This window comes from Neophocaena asiaeorientalis, unplaced genomic scaffold (genome assembly GCF_003031525.2).
Source record: "Neophocaena asiaeorientalis asiaeorientalis breed wild unplaced genomic scaffold, Neophocaena_asiaeorientalis_V1.1 scaffold136, whole genome shotgun sequence".
Lineage (NCBI taxonomy): Eukaryota > Metazoa > Chordata > Mammalia > Artiodactyla > Phocoenidae > Neophocaena > Neophocaena asiaeorientalis.
This window is the reverse complement of record NW_020185333.1, coordinates 5,602,269-5,618,611: the sequence shown is the minus strand read 5'-3', so window position 1 is coordinate 5,618,611 and position 16,343 is coordinate 5,602,269. Positions and strand designations below refer to the sequence as shown.

The following is a 16,343-nucleotide window of genomic DNA, read 5'->3' as shown; positions in this document are numbered from 1 at the left end:
TAGTTTATTCAGTAAAACTGAGTTCCCAGTTTGAGTCAGACACTGTTATGATGAAGACTATGGAGCTCATTTTCTAGTGAGGGAGAAAGATATTAAATAAATAAAAAGATGGATATGTAATAATATAAGTTCTCTGAAGAAAAATATCACAGGTGAGAGAAGGAGAATGACCTGGGTTACCCAACTGCCTCTCTGGGGTCACTGTAATATCTACACCCTCCTTTCTCCAGGTCTTTGAGTTGCTGTTGATTTGTTTATTCCCCTCAACTTTTTTCTAGTCTTTCCTCAAGCATCTCCCCTCAACTGGGCCTTGCTTGTCCCCTCTATATAAAATTGCTCTCACTCTCACCACACCCACACTGACACTTCCTGTCCCCTTAACTCTGCTCTATTTCTCTCCTTAGCACTTACGACTGCCTACCATGCAACATGTTTTCCTTATTTATCTTGTCTATTGTCTGACTTCCCCACTAGAATGGAAGCACCATGAAGACAGGGAGTAGTGCCTAATTTTTTCCTGCTGTATCCCCAATGTCTAGGACAGTAACTGATGCTCCATATGCTCACAGAATAAAAGAAAGTTGAAACACAAGTCAAGAAAATCCACGTATGTTGCTGGGGGTAGGAAGCAGTGGAGTCCAGGCATTATGAACAACAAAGGAAGAGGCTGTGAAGGAAAAATAAGCTTAGGGTGCTGGAGGCCAAGGAAGGTGAGGCTGACTAGAGCGGAGTGAGAGAAGGAATGAATTATAGGCAGTGAGGACAGCAAGGAAGTCAGGTCAGGTCATGTAGGGCCTTGGAGGGCACTATATTTCATTCTAAGTGTGAGCAGAAGCCATTGGAGGGTTCACCTCTTACACCGTTGGTGGGAATGTAAATTGTCACAGCCACTATGGAGAAGAGTATGGAGGTTCCTCAAAACACTAAAAATAGAGTTGCCATATGCTCCATGAATCCCACTCCTGGGCATATATCCAGACGAAACTATTATTCGAAAAGATACATGCACCCCTATGTTCATAGCAGCACTATTGACAACAGCCAAGACATGGAAACAACCTAAATGTCTATCGACAGAGGAATGGATAAAGAAGATGTGGTACTTATATACAATGGAATCTTACTCAGCCATCAAAAAGAATAAAATAATGCCATCTGCAGCAGCATGGATGGACCTAGAGATTATCATACTAAGTGAAGTAAGTCAGAAAGAGAAATACAAATACCATATGATATCACTTATATGTGGGATCTAAAATATGATAAAAATCAACATATCTATGAAACGAAAACAGACTAACAGACATACAGAACAGACTTGTGGTTGCCAAGGGGGAGGGGAGGGAAGGAAAGGGAATTTGGGATCAGCAGATGCAAACTAGTATATACAGGATGGATAAACAACAAGAGCCTATTGTATAGCACAGGGGACTATATTCAATACCCTGTGACAAACCATAATGGAAAAGAATATGAAAAAGAATACATGGGGGGCTTCCCTGGTGGTGCAGTGGTTAAGAATCTGCCTGCCAATGCAGGGGACACAGGTTTGAGCCCTGGTTCAGGAAGGTCCCACATGCCACGGAGCAACTAAGCCCGTGTGCCACAACTACTGAACCTGCACTCTAGAGCCCGCGAGCCACAACTACTGAGTCCGCAAGCCACAACTACTGAAGCCCACGTGCCTAGAGCCCGTGCACCACATAAAGGAGTAGCCCCCACTTGCCACAACTAGAGAAAGCCTGAACACAGCAACGAAGACCCAACACATCTAAAAATAAATAAATTAATTAAAAAACGAAGAATATATGTATATATGTAAAACTAAGTCACTTTGCTGTACCAAAGAAATTAATACAACATTGTAACTCAATTATACTTCAATAAAATTTTAAAAAAAGAAGCCAGTGGGGTTTCTAAGTAGGAGAATAGCATAATCTGACTTATATTTTGGATGGGATACTCAGATTTTTAGACTGTGGAGGCCAAAAGCAGTGGAATCATTTATAGGGCTACTGCTATAATCCTGGTAAGAAATGTTAGTGAATTGGCCAGGTGGGTAGCTGTGGAGGGGGTAGAACAGAGTATGTGTTTGAAGGTTGATTCAGCAAGATTGGCTGATGGGTTTAGTGCAGGGTGTGAAAGGAGAGAAATTCAGGTGTCGGCCTGAGCAACCGTGAGTGATGGTATTATTTGCTGAGATGGGGAAGCATGAAGAGGTCCCTTGGAATTCTTTCCTCTCTTGATTTTGATAACCTTCTGTGTCTCAACTCTTCCTGGGTAATTATTATTTTTCCCTCAAAGAAAATTTCAGGGGGTTAAATTATCACCCTTATGCAAACAATGGCTTCCCAGCATCATCAACCCTAACTTCTCATCTGTGCCCCAGTTATTTCCAACTGACTTCAGGACACTTACCCCTGAATGTCTTGCTGAACTTCAAATCCTCAGTCTCACCTTTGCCCACTTAGATTCCTCTGGTCAAGTCCTCTTTCTATTTATAATAACATTTTCATTCCAGATTGTGCCATCTCAAAACTGCTGTCACTGTTTAGTCTACCATATGCCTTTCCAAGTTGTGCTATTTTCCTTCAAGATGTTTCACTTTTCCTTGTCTTCTTGTACTACAATCTCCAGGCAGCAGCAACGTACTTGGTTTTTTGGTCTTTAGTTTCTCCTCTTTCCAGTACTGCTTCATTATCACAACATTTTCATAACACAAAGAATTAATTCTTTAGACAAAATCTCCATGATTAAATGTTCCTTCTCAAAACTTGCCTACAGGTCCTGATTACTTTCTCCCTCAAGTACAAACCCTTTTCTGGTATTCAAAACTCTTCTCAATGTGATTCTAAGATATCTGGAAATATTTATAAACATTCTCTATAATAACCAAAAAGTTCTCTTCAGAATTCCCTGTAACCACTAGGTAGACTTCTGCCTCCATACCTTTGCCCACATAGTTCTCTCTACCTGAAATACATTCTTTCCTCCTTTTCTTACGTCTTTCCCACTTTTTAAGACAAGTATAAGTCATACTCTTTCCAAAATGTCTATTTTATTTACTCTAGCACCTGCTGATTTCTTCCTTTCTCTGAAAAAGTATTAACAGTAAATTACAGAGAGTTTTAATTATTTTTAATAGTCAACCCTCATATCTACGGGATCCAGATAAGACTGGGATCCTGTAGTAGCCTTGATTCTTGCCATGACACTTCAAAACAGAATTCAACACTTGGGTCCACCTCCCAAAAAGAAATCCAACTGTACAAAGCATTAATAAATATATTAATTATATAAGTTATATTTATATATAAATATATATTTATATAAAAATATAATTATATATTTATATAATTATATAACATATAAGTTATATATTCATACATATAAATATATGTTATATTTATATTATATATTAATATAATATAAGTATATTAATTAATAAATATACAGATTTTACTGAAAATTGTGTTGAGAAATGGAGGAAATAGTTACACAAGGCAAAAATCAGCTTAAAATTACCATGAAGCAGGTCTACTTTACTTCGTCAATTGTTAGCCTACTCATCTCTCTCTACAAACCTTCCCCTCCAGACTCTCCGATTCTGCAGCACCAGTGTTTTTCTGCTTGTGTGATTACATCCTTTCTCCTTCCTCCCACCCCTTCCCACAAACACAGGGTCACTCTCTAGCTCTACCTTTTCTTCCACAAAGCAATGTCACTCTCTCAATTTTCATTCTTTACTCCCATCTCCTGGCCTACCCAAAGCTGAATTTTCCTTCTTTGGAATTACAAAGGTGTGTTTTAAAAACGTTTTTTCTGGGGACTTCCCTGGTGGGTCCAGTGGTTAAGACTTCACCTTCCAATGCAGGGTGTGTGGGCTCGATCCCTGGTCAGGGAGCTAAGATCCCACATGCCTCATGGCCAAAAAACCAAAACATAAAACAGAAGCAATGTGGTAACAAATTCAATAAAGACTTAAAAAAAAAAGATTCACATCAAAAAAAATCTTTAAAAAAATGTTTATTGTAACACAAGGAATTATTTTCATTCTGTCACAAATCATCCCATTAATTCTCATAATAACCTTGAGAGTCAGTAATATTATTATTCCCCTTCTATAGAAAAGAAAACAGAAGACCATAAGTTGATACAACTGACATGTGGCATGCAGGTCTGAATGTGAACCTGGCTCAATCTGTCAGAGTTCACAGCCTGTCTCCTTTCCATAAAATAATGCTAACTCATGGTTCTGTAGAATTGTCTTCCAATTTTTCTGCTCCTTTAGAGAAGAGATCTTTTTTTTTTTTTTTTGGTGTCCTTCAAAATCTCTAACATAGTACTGTTCAGTAAATGTGTCTTGAATTGGTGCATGGTTCCTGATAGTTCACACACTAGCACATGAATATTTAGATTGATTATAAATTGCCCAGGAGATTTTCCTTTAAGTCAGGGGATGTATCACATATTGTCTTTGTGTCTGTAAGTCTGTTGGTGAGTTGATGGATGATGCTATGGAGGGTGAGTATAGGCAATTCTTCCTCCAAAGCCCTTGGGGCAGCTCTGGTTTATATCTCATAAGGGGGCAGCTCTGTCTGCGAAAGTTCTGATACTGTTAGCAACAATCACAGGAATGTGAAAGTTCTGATACTGTTAGCAACAATCACAGGACTATACAGGTTCATATAGAGGCAATGGTAACATCATCACCCAGGAAAACTGACTAATAAATGTCTTGCTTTTGAAATTAAGGCAACTTTAATCATCAGAAATCATGTTATTGCAATATCAATGCAGTTTCCCATTTAAAATAAATTTCTGTTAGAAGAGTCAGAAAAATTTGCCTATTTAGGGTGGATGCAGCTGATTTAGGTACTGACTATGCAGGTTATTTGCTTTTCTTCTTTCTTCACCTCTTTTGGATTACTGAGTCACCTTTTCACTTTCATTGTTATATAGTAGTGATGCCAAAACAGGGTACTTACTGTCATTTTTTGTCTGTTTGTTTGGGGGTTTGGGTTTTTTTTTTTTTTTTTTGGCTACCACAGAACATAAACCTAGACACTGGAAACTCATCAACTCTTCCAGACATTCCTCAGCTTTTGTAACATACCACAGAGGCCCCATCAATGACCCCAGGGATTCAGAGTGGGTTGATACCTTTCCTGAGCTGGCATCAGCTTCTTTTGAAAGATGCCCTAAAGAGCTAACCAGATGTAGTTGGTAAAGGATTATTAGCTCATGCCAAAACAGGAAGATGGTTCCATCCATTCATTCCTTTATTCATCAATCTTTCTTCAGCCCCAGAAAGTATCACACTCTGGACTAGATGCTGGAGGTTACACCTTTCAGAGTAAACCCCAGAGACTCCATTGCCAAACTCTTAAAATACATCTGTCAGTGGTGATCTGGCTGTTGAGTTTTTTAAATGTCTGCAGATTGGGAAAATGAAATGAATCCATCTGCCAGTCTGCTCCTGAGGCCAGGTGAGAGGCAAAAAGACCTAAATGACCACAGAGGACAAAAGGGCCAAAGCCAGTCCAACCAAAAAGGTAGTATGGTTCCTGGTTATTAAACAGGCAGGTCCAACCTGACTTAAAATAACCACACCCATAGATGTTCTTTCACTGCCTTAGCAACTGATATTCAGAGCAGAAACTGAAAGAAGGTTATTATAAAATATGGAAAAACAACAAATACTAGCATAGGAAAAAGGTAAATGTTCCTTCATATGAGAGTCAGAAAATATGCATAATGTCAACTTGGAGTACATGCTCCACCAAGATGAACAAAAGCACGCCCATGTGTAAGAAAATGTTAGTACTTCCATCAGTCTGACTTAACATCTCAGAATATTTTTCCTGCTCAATTTCTCTAACCTACTGTTGGCATTGGTAATTTTATTCCCCTGGTGTTCCTGAATTTCCTCCCAATTGATCATCCGCTTGCCTGACCATCTGCTGTGGTTTGGCAACCTAATTTTCCCAGTCACCTTTCAGAATAGATCCTCTAGGATGTCTATTCTGTATAGTCATTTCTTACATCTCAACTGGTGACATAACTTGAGACTGCTTACCTCTTGGACAAGATGCTTGGGAATCTAGTCCCATTGCTTCATTTTTATTTTTATTGCTTCTATTAAGCATGGTACAGTGACAGCTGATCAGATTGCATTACTCTGAGGGGCACTGGGGTCCTACGGAGCTCATATGTCAAATTTTTGCCTGGAGTAAAGTTGAAGTGCCAATTTATCACATAGCAGTGCACAAGGAGTTTTTAATTGAACTTAGAAAAACCCTTAATTACAACAGTACCACAGGGCATTGCTCCAGTAAAGCAGAGCTGTAGCAAGCTTCACTTAGCTGTTGATTCCCCTGACATCTGTAAGGGGTGCAGAAAAGAATTTCTACTTCCTCCCCATCTGGGGTTAACTGGGACATATTTGAACTTTACACATGGGTTTGTAAATGCTTGAGACAGAAACAGTTCAGAACATCCAGTATTCATTAAAAGAGAGGGCAGGGCATGTGTTTTGAGCTGGAAGATGGGAAATAATAGGATTTTCTGGAGGCCAAGGGTCAGGAGACACCAGCTCATGGGAGGGGTTGGTGCTATGGTTATGACCGCAGCCATATTACTAGACTCATAATCTTGGGCAAGGAGAAGACGCTCCTTTCCAGGAATCATCCCTGAGATGATGATCCTGATGGTTCCAGGTTGAATAGAAAGAAAAGAGTCAGATATTGAGCACAAAAGAACATTACTGTGTAGGTCAAATTTGGAGAGAATAAGGTCAGAAATGGGCTAACAGGAAGTTAGCTTAATCTGGGCAAGGAGTGGATGATGGCTTGATTTTTTTTTAAACGAATTCAAGACTCTTGGCTGGAGAATGACCATCTATGAAACTTTGGAAACCGTCTAAGCCAAAATATTCAAATCCTCACCCCTGAGAAAAGTGTATTTGTGCATTCCAACCCACCTGTATGCAATAGGCTGAACTGATATGGGGGTCAGCCCATGCAGATGGGCAATAAAGGGAGAAGTCATAATGAGGAGTGCTTAAGAAAGTGGGAGCTGAGGTTGAACAGCTAGGGTTTAAGGTGACCAGTTCCTGAATGTGATCCTGAGTGAGTTTATTTTCTTCCTCTGTAAACTGGGGATGAAAAGAGAATGTACCCCTCAGGTTATTAAAAGGATTAGATGAGATGATACATGTGAAGAATAGCAGCTGAATTTCATCGCAGCCGCATTGAAAAAGGAAAGGCTAACTCCACTAAAACACACATGCACGCACACACAGAGTAGAATTTCAGAAAAATACAATTTTGCAGGAGCTGAGATAATAAATCGGGATCACACTAGTTGCCCTGAAATGGGGGATGGAATGGTAGCTGTGCTAACAAGATCATGTAAAATAATGAAAGAAGTTTGCTGCAGCACAGACTGATGGCTCCACACATAATGGCTCCAAAGGTCCAATCAAGCAGCTATCTAGGGCATTATGAAGAGGATTAAGAGGTCCTTAAAAAAAAAACCTCCTCATTATTTTCATGACAGTTTTTTAATCTCTAAAAAAATGTCTGGAGTTTTAACTGAATCCCAGCTGGAAATTGCCACAGCCACAAACGACATATGCAAGCAAGCTCTTACCAAGAGCACTCTCACTGCATGGACTTTGAAAACAAACGGCCCACCCTGGCTGAAAGGCCAAGCACAAAGTAATATCGAAAAGGAAAAAATGCCACAGAAGTGACACCCACAAACTATGTGATCAGAAGCAACTGGAGAGACCCTGGGAGGGCTCACGCCAAGGAGTATTTCCCAGAAATTCTGCTGCCAGTGTCCTCACGGTGACACACAGCCATACCCTGCCTCAGCAGGAGACCCTCCAACACTAACAGTACAGGCTCTTGGTGCTCCAGCCAGGCGTCAGGGCTGTGCCACTGAGGTGGGAGAGCCAACTTCAGGACACTGGTCCACAAGAGACCTCCCAGCTCCACGTAATATCAAATGGCAAAAATCTCCCAGAGATCTCGATCTCAACACCAAGACCCAGATTCACTCAACGACCAGCAAGCTACAGTGCTGGACTCCCTATGCCAAACAACTAGCAAGACAGGAACACAGTCCCATCCATTAGCAGAGAGGCCGTCTAAAATCATAATAAGGCCACAGACACCCCAAAACACACCACCAGACGTGGACCTGCCCACCAGAAAGACAAGATCCAGCCGCATGCACCAGAACACAGGCACAAGTCCCCTCCACCAAGAAGCCTACACAACCCACTGAACCAACTTTAGCCACTGGGGACAGATACCAAAAACAACGGGAACTATGAACCTGCAGCCTGCTAAAAGGAGACCCCAAACACAGTTTTATTTGTAGTATTTTTCAAATGTAAAATAGATAGCTAGTGGGAAGCAGCCACATAGCACAGGGAGATCAGCTCAGTGCTTTGTAACCACCCAGAGGGGTGGGATAGGGAGGGTGGGAGGGAGGGAGACACAAGAGGGAGGAGACATGGGGATATATGTATATGTATACCTGATTCACTTTGTTATACAGCAGAAACTAACACACCATTGTAAAGCAATTATACTCCAATAAAGATGTTTAAAAAATAAAAATAAAGTAAAACCCTAACTGATTTTTGAAGAGAAGCTCAATTAGAATAAAAATTCAATTTTATTATTGTAATAAAATCTGACAACCCCCCCAATAAAAAATGATTAAGGGGAGTAGGAGGAGGAAGAAGTTAGGAAAACAGATCAAACTGTTATAACCCTGAGCCACAGCAGATGAGGTGATCTTGGACAATATAGCTGAAATAATCAGCAGTGGTCAGATTCAATATAAATCTGAAAAGTAATCAATACTCTTATCATTTCACTTGAAATCGCACAACTGTTGGTACAAGAGCCAGAGTGACATGTGCCTGAAACTTGGAAGAGAGGGAAATGAAATGCCCTAATATGAAAAAAAATCCTTTCCAAAGGCAGACTGACAGACATTAACAATACACAAAAGTAAGAACGTGCTGACCGGAATAGAGATGTTCTGCATATAATGTGAAAAAAACACACTCAGAAGAGCACAGGGAGGCACAGGACGAGGGTGCTGGGCCAGTGCCCTTTTAATGTTACAGTTCCAATTGGTAACATCAACCCTGTCATCCCATGCAGGGAGATGGACACAGTGGGCTGTCTTAGCTGGAAGCCCTTTAAATATTCAGGCACATAGCTCACCAGCACCATCAGACTGTAACTGGCCAACCCATGCAGACTGGTATAAAGGGAAAGAATACACGATGAAAGTCAGAATGTAACTTCCAAGTGGACTGAGGCTGGATTTATCTTTTAAATGACTAAACTGCTGTTATGATATAATATGACAGTCTTGGGAGTTTGGATAATGTGAAGTCATTCCTGTGAGATGGACTTTGTTTGTGGAGCTGAACATATATTTTGGAGCCTATTACATCTGAAAATAAGATCCTGGGCTGCAGTAGATTCACCAAAATAATAAAAAGCACCTAATTGCAGCAGGTGGTAGGTAGCCAATTGCTCTTCCTTAAGTGATAACCTCTTGCAGCCCTGCATACCCTCCTTCTTTAAATTTGACAGGTGCAGGGTCAGAATTAAAGCACATACACACACACATACACAACACAAGCACCACAGTTAGCCGATAATTGGGGAGGAGCCCAGGGGTTAAGAACAATCTTTTTTTAATTTCTGAGTTTAAGAAGTCCAGGCAGACAAGCATTCAGAAGCAATTATTTCCTACTTGAACTGCTGCAACCGCAGCCAAACAGAAAAATTAATGGGCATTACTGGATAATGTACAGTATTTGTCCAAATTAATTAGATACCATGAATTTGAGAACAGACCTCCTGTCAGGATCATAGAACACAAATAAATCATACCACACACATTCACACAAGTAACATAAGAACTTGAGAAATATTACATAAAAAGACAGCAAAAAATTTAATATAAATGTCATACCTAATTTGTGAAAAAGCACTTGCTAAAAGCTGCATGCAAAGCTTAGGGAGGTGACAAAGCAATGGCTACATGAAAAACACACAAAGACTTTGAAGATTCTGCAAAGCAGGTCGTGACTAGTAATATTCACAGGTACAGTTATATCACATTTGGCTTCAAAGAGGTAAAGAGGTTGAGTTATTGACAACACCAGTTGTAGTCTTCTGGCCTCTGATTAAAGTTTGACCCTTTTCCTTTTGGAAACATGTTGGTGCTCACTTTCTTCACATCCTGGATTTAACTGTCAATAAATTCTCATTCACAAATCACTCACTCCTAGAGCTTTTCAACATCACTTCAGATACCTTCTTAAACCAATTATAATGATGGATGAAATGATATGATGGTTGGGAGTAATGAGGGTGGCAAGGGAGGGGGAGGATACAGATGAAACAAGACCAGCCATGAGTTGATAATTGTTGGAGCTGGGAAATGGGCACATTCGGGTTGACTGTGCTATGTCTGAAATGTTCCATAATGAAAACTTTTAAAAATAAAACCTCCATTACTGTTATATCATGTGGCTTGTGACAATATTGTTTTGCTGAAGAACACATAAATTAGGCTAAAGTCAGAAGACATTATGCTCCTCACTGATAATTGAAACTTAATCCACAATCCTAAATAGCATTTTGAGGTAATTTACCTTAAGACATGTATAATGACACAGGCCTTTTTCTGAATACTCTCACTTATATTATTATGTCAGAAAATAACAACAATCATGGCAACTATAGTTATTCTTATTTCAATTGAAATTTAGTTATAAGCTTCTTGGCAACTGAGGTATAAAGAGAAATACAGTGAGTAATAAAATTCATATTCCGATAAAAGAAAATATGAAATTGATTTTTTCCTGATATTAAATTTAAACATTCAAATGAACCTTTTTATTATAACACAAAGGGCTCTCTATAACATAATGGACAGTGTCTTTAACATGGCTTCACAGATGAAGTGTTGCTCATATTCCTTGAGTCGATTCTTCCTATACGCTAAGGGCTTTTACACTTGGTTCAGTGAGGGAAGGCAACTCTGCTGGGGTCTAGGGTACAGTAGTCCAGATATGTAGGTCTTTGAAATTGACTACCAAGTTAGAATCAGGGATACACAATCTACAGAAGTAAATGGAAAGTATGTCCATATTTCTTGAAAAGACTTCTCTTAGCAGGACTTATGGCAGTGGCCTAATTTAAGTCAGATTACAATTATACTTTCTGGTGAGAATCCACACTGTGAATTACAGAAGGGTTCAGAGGCTTTGGATTTGGGCATGCAGGTTTTGAGATGAACTTTCAGTTTTATATATACACACACATACACATTAACATAATATTAAAGCTTTCTCACCCTGATAACTAAAATTAAAAGCATTATGGACTAGTGGTCAGGAGGTATAAGTTCCAGTTGTATTTTTACTAGTTTCTGTAGCTTTGGGCAAGCAACAAACTTTCTGAGTCTTGTTTCTTCACCTAAAACCTAGGTTATTCAATTAAACGTTTCCATTACTTGAGGCACTAATGTGAAATGCTTCTTGGATTCCTCTCATCTTTATGGATGTGAATAAATTTCAAGGTGTCATTTAGTCAGTAAAGTTTATCTCACCTGGATTATATCCAAATTGCTGTTGCTGGTTTCAACTTCAATCAGAGCCTTACATTCCTGCACAGGGTTTTGTCTCTGCTTCCTCTTCATTTCCCAGGAAGAGGCCTATAGCAAGGTATTAACAAAAAATATACAAGGATTAGTAGCAATCAGTGGTACACATTAAACCACCTTCACTCTTTCCTTATCCAGCCTCTAGTAACTGCTGACTTCTGTAGGATAAACAGAGGAAACTCATTTTTTGATCTTTGCCTTCAAGAAGTATGACTTAGATATTCACATGTGAAGGCTAAATAATAGAAAACAACAACAACATAATATTATAATGCAAGTTAAGTATGAAATGTGTGGTGTAGATTATAGTGCTCAATGGTGAATCAAAGGGCTTGTAGTATTTTGCAAAGAATCTGCATGAATTACTGTCTATATACTGAATATATAATGTCTCATATGGATATATACGTTGTTCTTAAAATTTATGCCGATGTCGCTGGGGGAAATAAGATATATATTCATTTCAAAATATCTATGATGGCTTTCTTTTATTTTATTATTTTTAAAATAAATTTATTTATTTATTTATTTTTGACCGCGTTGGGTCTTTGTTGCTGTGAGCAGGCTTTCTCTAGTTGCTGTGAGCAGGGGCTACTCTTCATTGCAGTGCGCAGGCTTCTCATTGCAGTGGCTTCTCTTGTTGCAGAGCACAGGCTCTAGGCGCATGGGCTTTAGTAGTTGTGGCACACAGGCTCAGTAGTTGTGGCTCGCAGGCTCTAGAGCGCAGGCTCAGTAGTTGTGGTGCACGGGCTTAGTTGCTCCACAGCATGTGGGATCTTCCTGGACCAGGGCTTGAACCCGTGTCCCCTGCATTGGCAGGCAGATTCTTAACCACTGTGCCACCAGGGAAGTCCCTATTATATTGTTCTTAATCAGTAGACACTGAATATGCCTAGTATCATGTGAGATGTCTGCAGTCATTTAAAAAATTTTTTTGACAGTTTCAACATACATTTTATAAAATATTGGCTATATTCCCAGTATTGTACAATATATCCTTGTAGCTTATTTTATACATTAGTGGTTTGTACCTCTTAATTCCCTACACCTATATTGCCCCCCTTTCCCTTTCCCCACTGATAACCACTAGCTTGTTCTCTATATCTGTGAGTCTGCTTCTTTTTTGTTATACTCACTAGTTTGTTGTATTGTTTGATTCCACATATAAGTGATATCATACAGTATTTGTCTTTCTCTGTCTGCCTTATTTCTCATAGCATAATGCCCTCAAAGTCCATCCATGTTGCTGCAAATGGCAACATTTCATTCTTTTTTATGGCAGAGTAGTATTCCATTGTATATATATGAACCACCTCATCTTTAGCCATTCATCTGTTGATGGACACTTAGGTTGCTTCCATATCTTGGCAATTGTAAATAATGCTGCTATGAACAATGGGGTGGCTTGTATCTTTTCAAAGTAGTGTTTTGGTTTTTTCGAATATATATCCAGGAGTGGAACTGTGGGGTCATGGGGTAGCTCTATTTTTAGTTTTTTGAGAAACCTCCATACTGTTTTCCACAGTGAATGCACCAATTTACATTCCCACCAACAGTGTACAAGCATTCCCTTTTCTCACCAATATTTGTTATTTGTGGGTTTTTTGATGATAGCCATTCTGACAGGTGTAAGGTGATATCTCATTATTTTTGATTTGCATTTCCCTAATGTTTAGTGATATTGAGCATCTTTTCATGTACCTGTTGGCTTTCTGTATGTCTACTGTGGAGAAATGTATACAGTAGTTAGATCTTCTGCCGTTTTTTGACCGGGTTGTTTGTTTTTTTGATATTGAGCTGTATAAGCTGCTTTTATATTTTGGAGATTAATCCCTTGTTGGTTGCATCATTTGCAAATATTTTCTCCCATTCTGTAGGTTGTCCCTTCATTTTGTTTACTGTTTCCTTTGCTGTGCAAAAGCTTTTAAGTTTAATTAGGTTCCATTTATTTATTTTTGCTTTTGTTTCCATTACTATAGGGGACAGATCAAAAAAAATATTGCTGTGATTTATGTCAAAGAGTGTTCTGCCTATGTTTTCCTCTAGGATTTTTATAGTATCCGGTCTTACATTTAGGTCTTTAATCATTTTGAGTTTATTTTATTATCAATTACAAGGAAAAAACTGCAAAAAACAGAAACACGTGGAGGCTAAACAATATGCTACTAAACGGCTAGTGGATCACTGGAGAAATCAAAGAGGAAATCAAAAAATACCTAGAGATAAATGAAAACAAAAACACAATGATCCAAAACCTATGGGACACAGAAAAAGCAGCTCTAGGAGGGAAGTTTATAGCAATACAAGCTTACCTCCGGAAAGGTAAATCTCAAATAACCTGACTTTCCACCTAAGGGAAGTAGAGAAAGAAGAACAAACCAACCCAAGTTTAATAGAAGAAAAGAAATCATAAAGATCAGAGCAGAAATAAATGAAATAGAGACTAAAAGAAAAAAATAGAAAAGATAAATGAAACTAAAAGCTGGTTCTTTGAAAAGATAAACAAAATTGATAAACCTTTAGCCAGACTCATCAAGAAAAAAAGGGAGAGGGCCCAAATCAAAAAAATCTGAAATGAAAAAGGAGAAATTAAATGGACACCACAGAAATACAAAGGATTATGAGACTACTACGAACAACTATATACCATTAAAATGAACAACCTAGAAAAAATGGACAAATTCTTAGAAAGGTACAATCTCCCAAGACTGAACCAGGAAGAAATAGAAAATATGAACAGACCAATTACCAGTACTGAAATTGAATCAGTAATTTAAAAAACTCCCAGCAAACAAAAGTCCAGGAACAGATGGCTTCACAGGTGAATTCTATCGAACATTTAAAGAAGAGTTAACACCTATCTTTAGAAACTATTACAAAAAATTACAGAGGAAGGAACACTTCCAAACTCATTCTATGAGGTCAGCATCACTCTGACACAAAAACCAAAGATCTCACAAAACAAAATTACAGTTCCATATTGCTGATGAACATAGATGCAAAAATCCTCAACAAAATACTAGCAAACTGAATCCAACAATAAATTAAAGGGATCATACACCATGATCAACTGGTATTTATCCCAGAGATACAAGAATTTTCAATATCTGCAAATCAATCAACGTGATACACCCCATATTAACAAATTGAAAACTAAAAACCATATGATCATCTCAATAGATGCAGGAAAAGCTTTGGATAAAATTCAACATCCATTTATGATAAAAACTCTCCAAAAAGTGGACATAGAGCGAACATACGTCAACATAATAAAGGCCAAATATGACAGACCCACAGGTAACATCCTACTCAATGGTGAAAACCTGAAAGCATTTCCTCTTAGATCAGGAACAAGACAAGGGTACCCACTCGCACCATTTTTATTCAACATAGTTTTGAAAGTCCTAGCCACAGCAATCAGAGAAGAAAAAGAAATAAAAGGAATCCAAATTGGAAAGGAAGAAGTAAACCTCACTGTTTGCAGATGGCATGATACTATATAGAGAAAATCCTAAAGACACCACCAGAAAATGACTAGAGCTCATCTATGAATTTGGTAAAGTTGCAGGATACAAAATTAATATACAGTAATCTGCTGCATTTCTATATACTAACAATGAAATATCAAAAAGAGAAATTAAGGAAACAATCCAACTTACCGTCACATCAAAAAGAATAAAATACCTAGGAATAAACATACCTAAGCAGGCAAAAGGTCTGTACTCTGGAAACTATTAGACACTGATGAAAGAAACTGAAGATGGCACAAACAAATGGAAAGATATATCATGTTCTTGGATTGGAAGAATCAATACTGTTAAAATGACCATACTACCCAAGGCAATCTACAGATTCAATGCAATCCCTATCAAATTACCAATGGCATTTTCACAGAACTGGAACAAAAAATGTTTTAATTTGTATGGAAACACAAAAGACTCCAAATAGCCAAAACAATCTTGAGAAAGAACAAAGAGGCTAGAGGAATCATGCTCCCTGACTCCAGACTGTACTACAAAGCTACAGTAATCAAAACAGTATGGTACTGGCACAAGAACAGACACATAGATCAATGCAACAGGATAGAAAACCCAGAAATAAACCCATGCATTTATGTTCAATTACTGACAAAGGAGGCAAGAATATACAATAGAGAAAAGACAGTCTCTTCAATGAGTGGTGCTGGGAAAACTGGACGGCTACATGTAAAGGAATGAAATTAGAACGTTCTCTAACAACATATACAAAGATAAACTCAAATGGATTAAAGACCTAAATGCAGTCACTTTTTGATATTGAAAAGTGTTTCTTCATACTTGAAAAGGTGAGAAACCACTGGAATGAAAAACTTATGATACAGGGAAAGGTCTCCTTTGATTGGAATGGCTAGAGGTAGACTCAACTTCTTGAGGGCAAAACCTGTTTTATTTATCTCTGAGTCCACAGCACCCAGCCCAGAGTAAATGCTTAATAAACGTTTGTTGAGTGAAATGAATTAATCAAGGAAACTAAGGGAAAATTCAAAGGAATTAAAAGTTGCAGATGTAGGAAACAAATACATTATTTTTATTGGAAGCCCCATCTTCAGGAAATGGTGGGGGGGGATTAGTATAAAAAAAGTGGAATCTTCT

General features: G+C 38.4%; 1 protein-coding gene across 1 annotated transcript in view; it reads right to left on the bottom strand.

The window, feature by feature from the left end:
• Positions 1 to 16,343, bottom strand: part of MORC1 (MORC family CW-type zinc finger 1) — a 185,422-nt gene that overhangs the window by 39,355 nt on the left and 129,724 nt on the right. Inside the window, 1 exon segment of the mRNA XM_024735327.1 lies at positions 11,659 to 11,763. Within this exon segment, the coding sequence (XP_024591095.1) occupies positions 11,659 to 11,763 (105 nt within the window).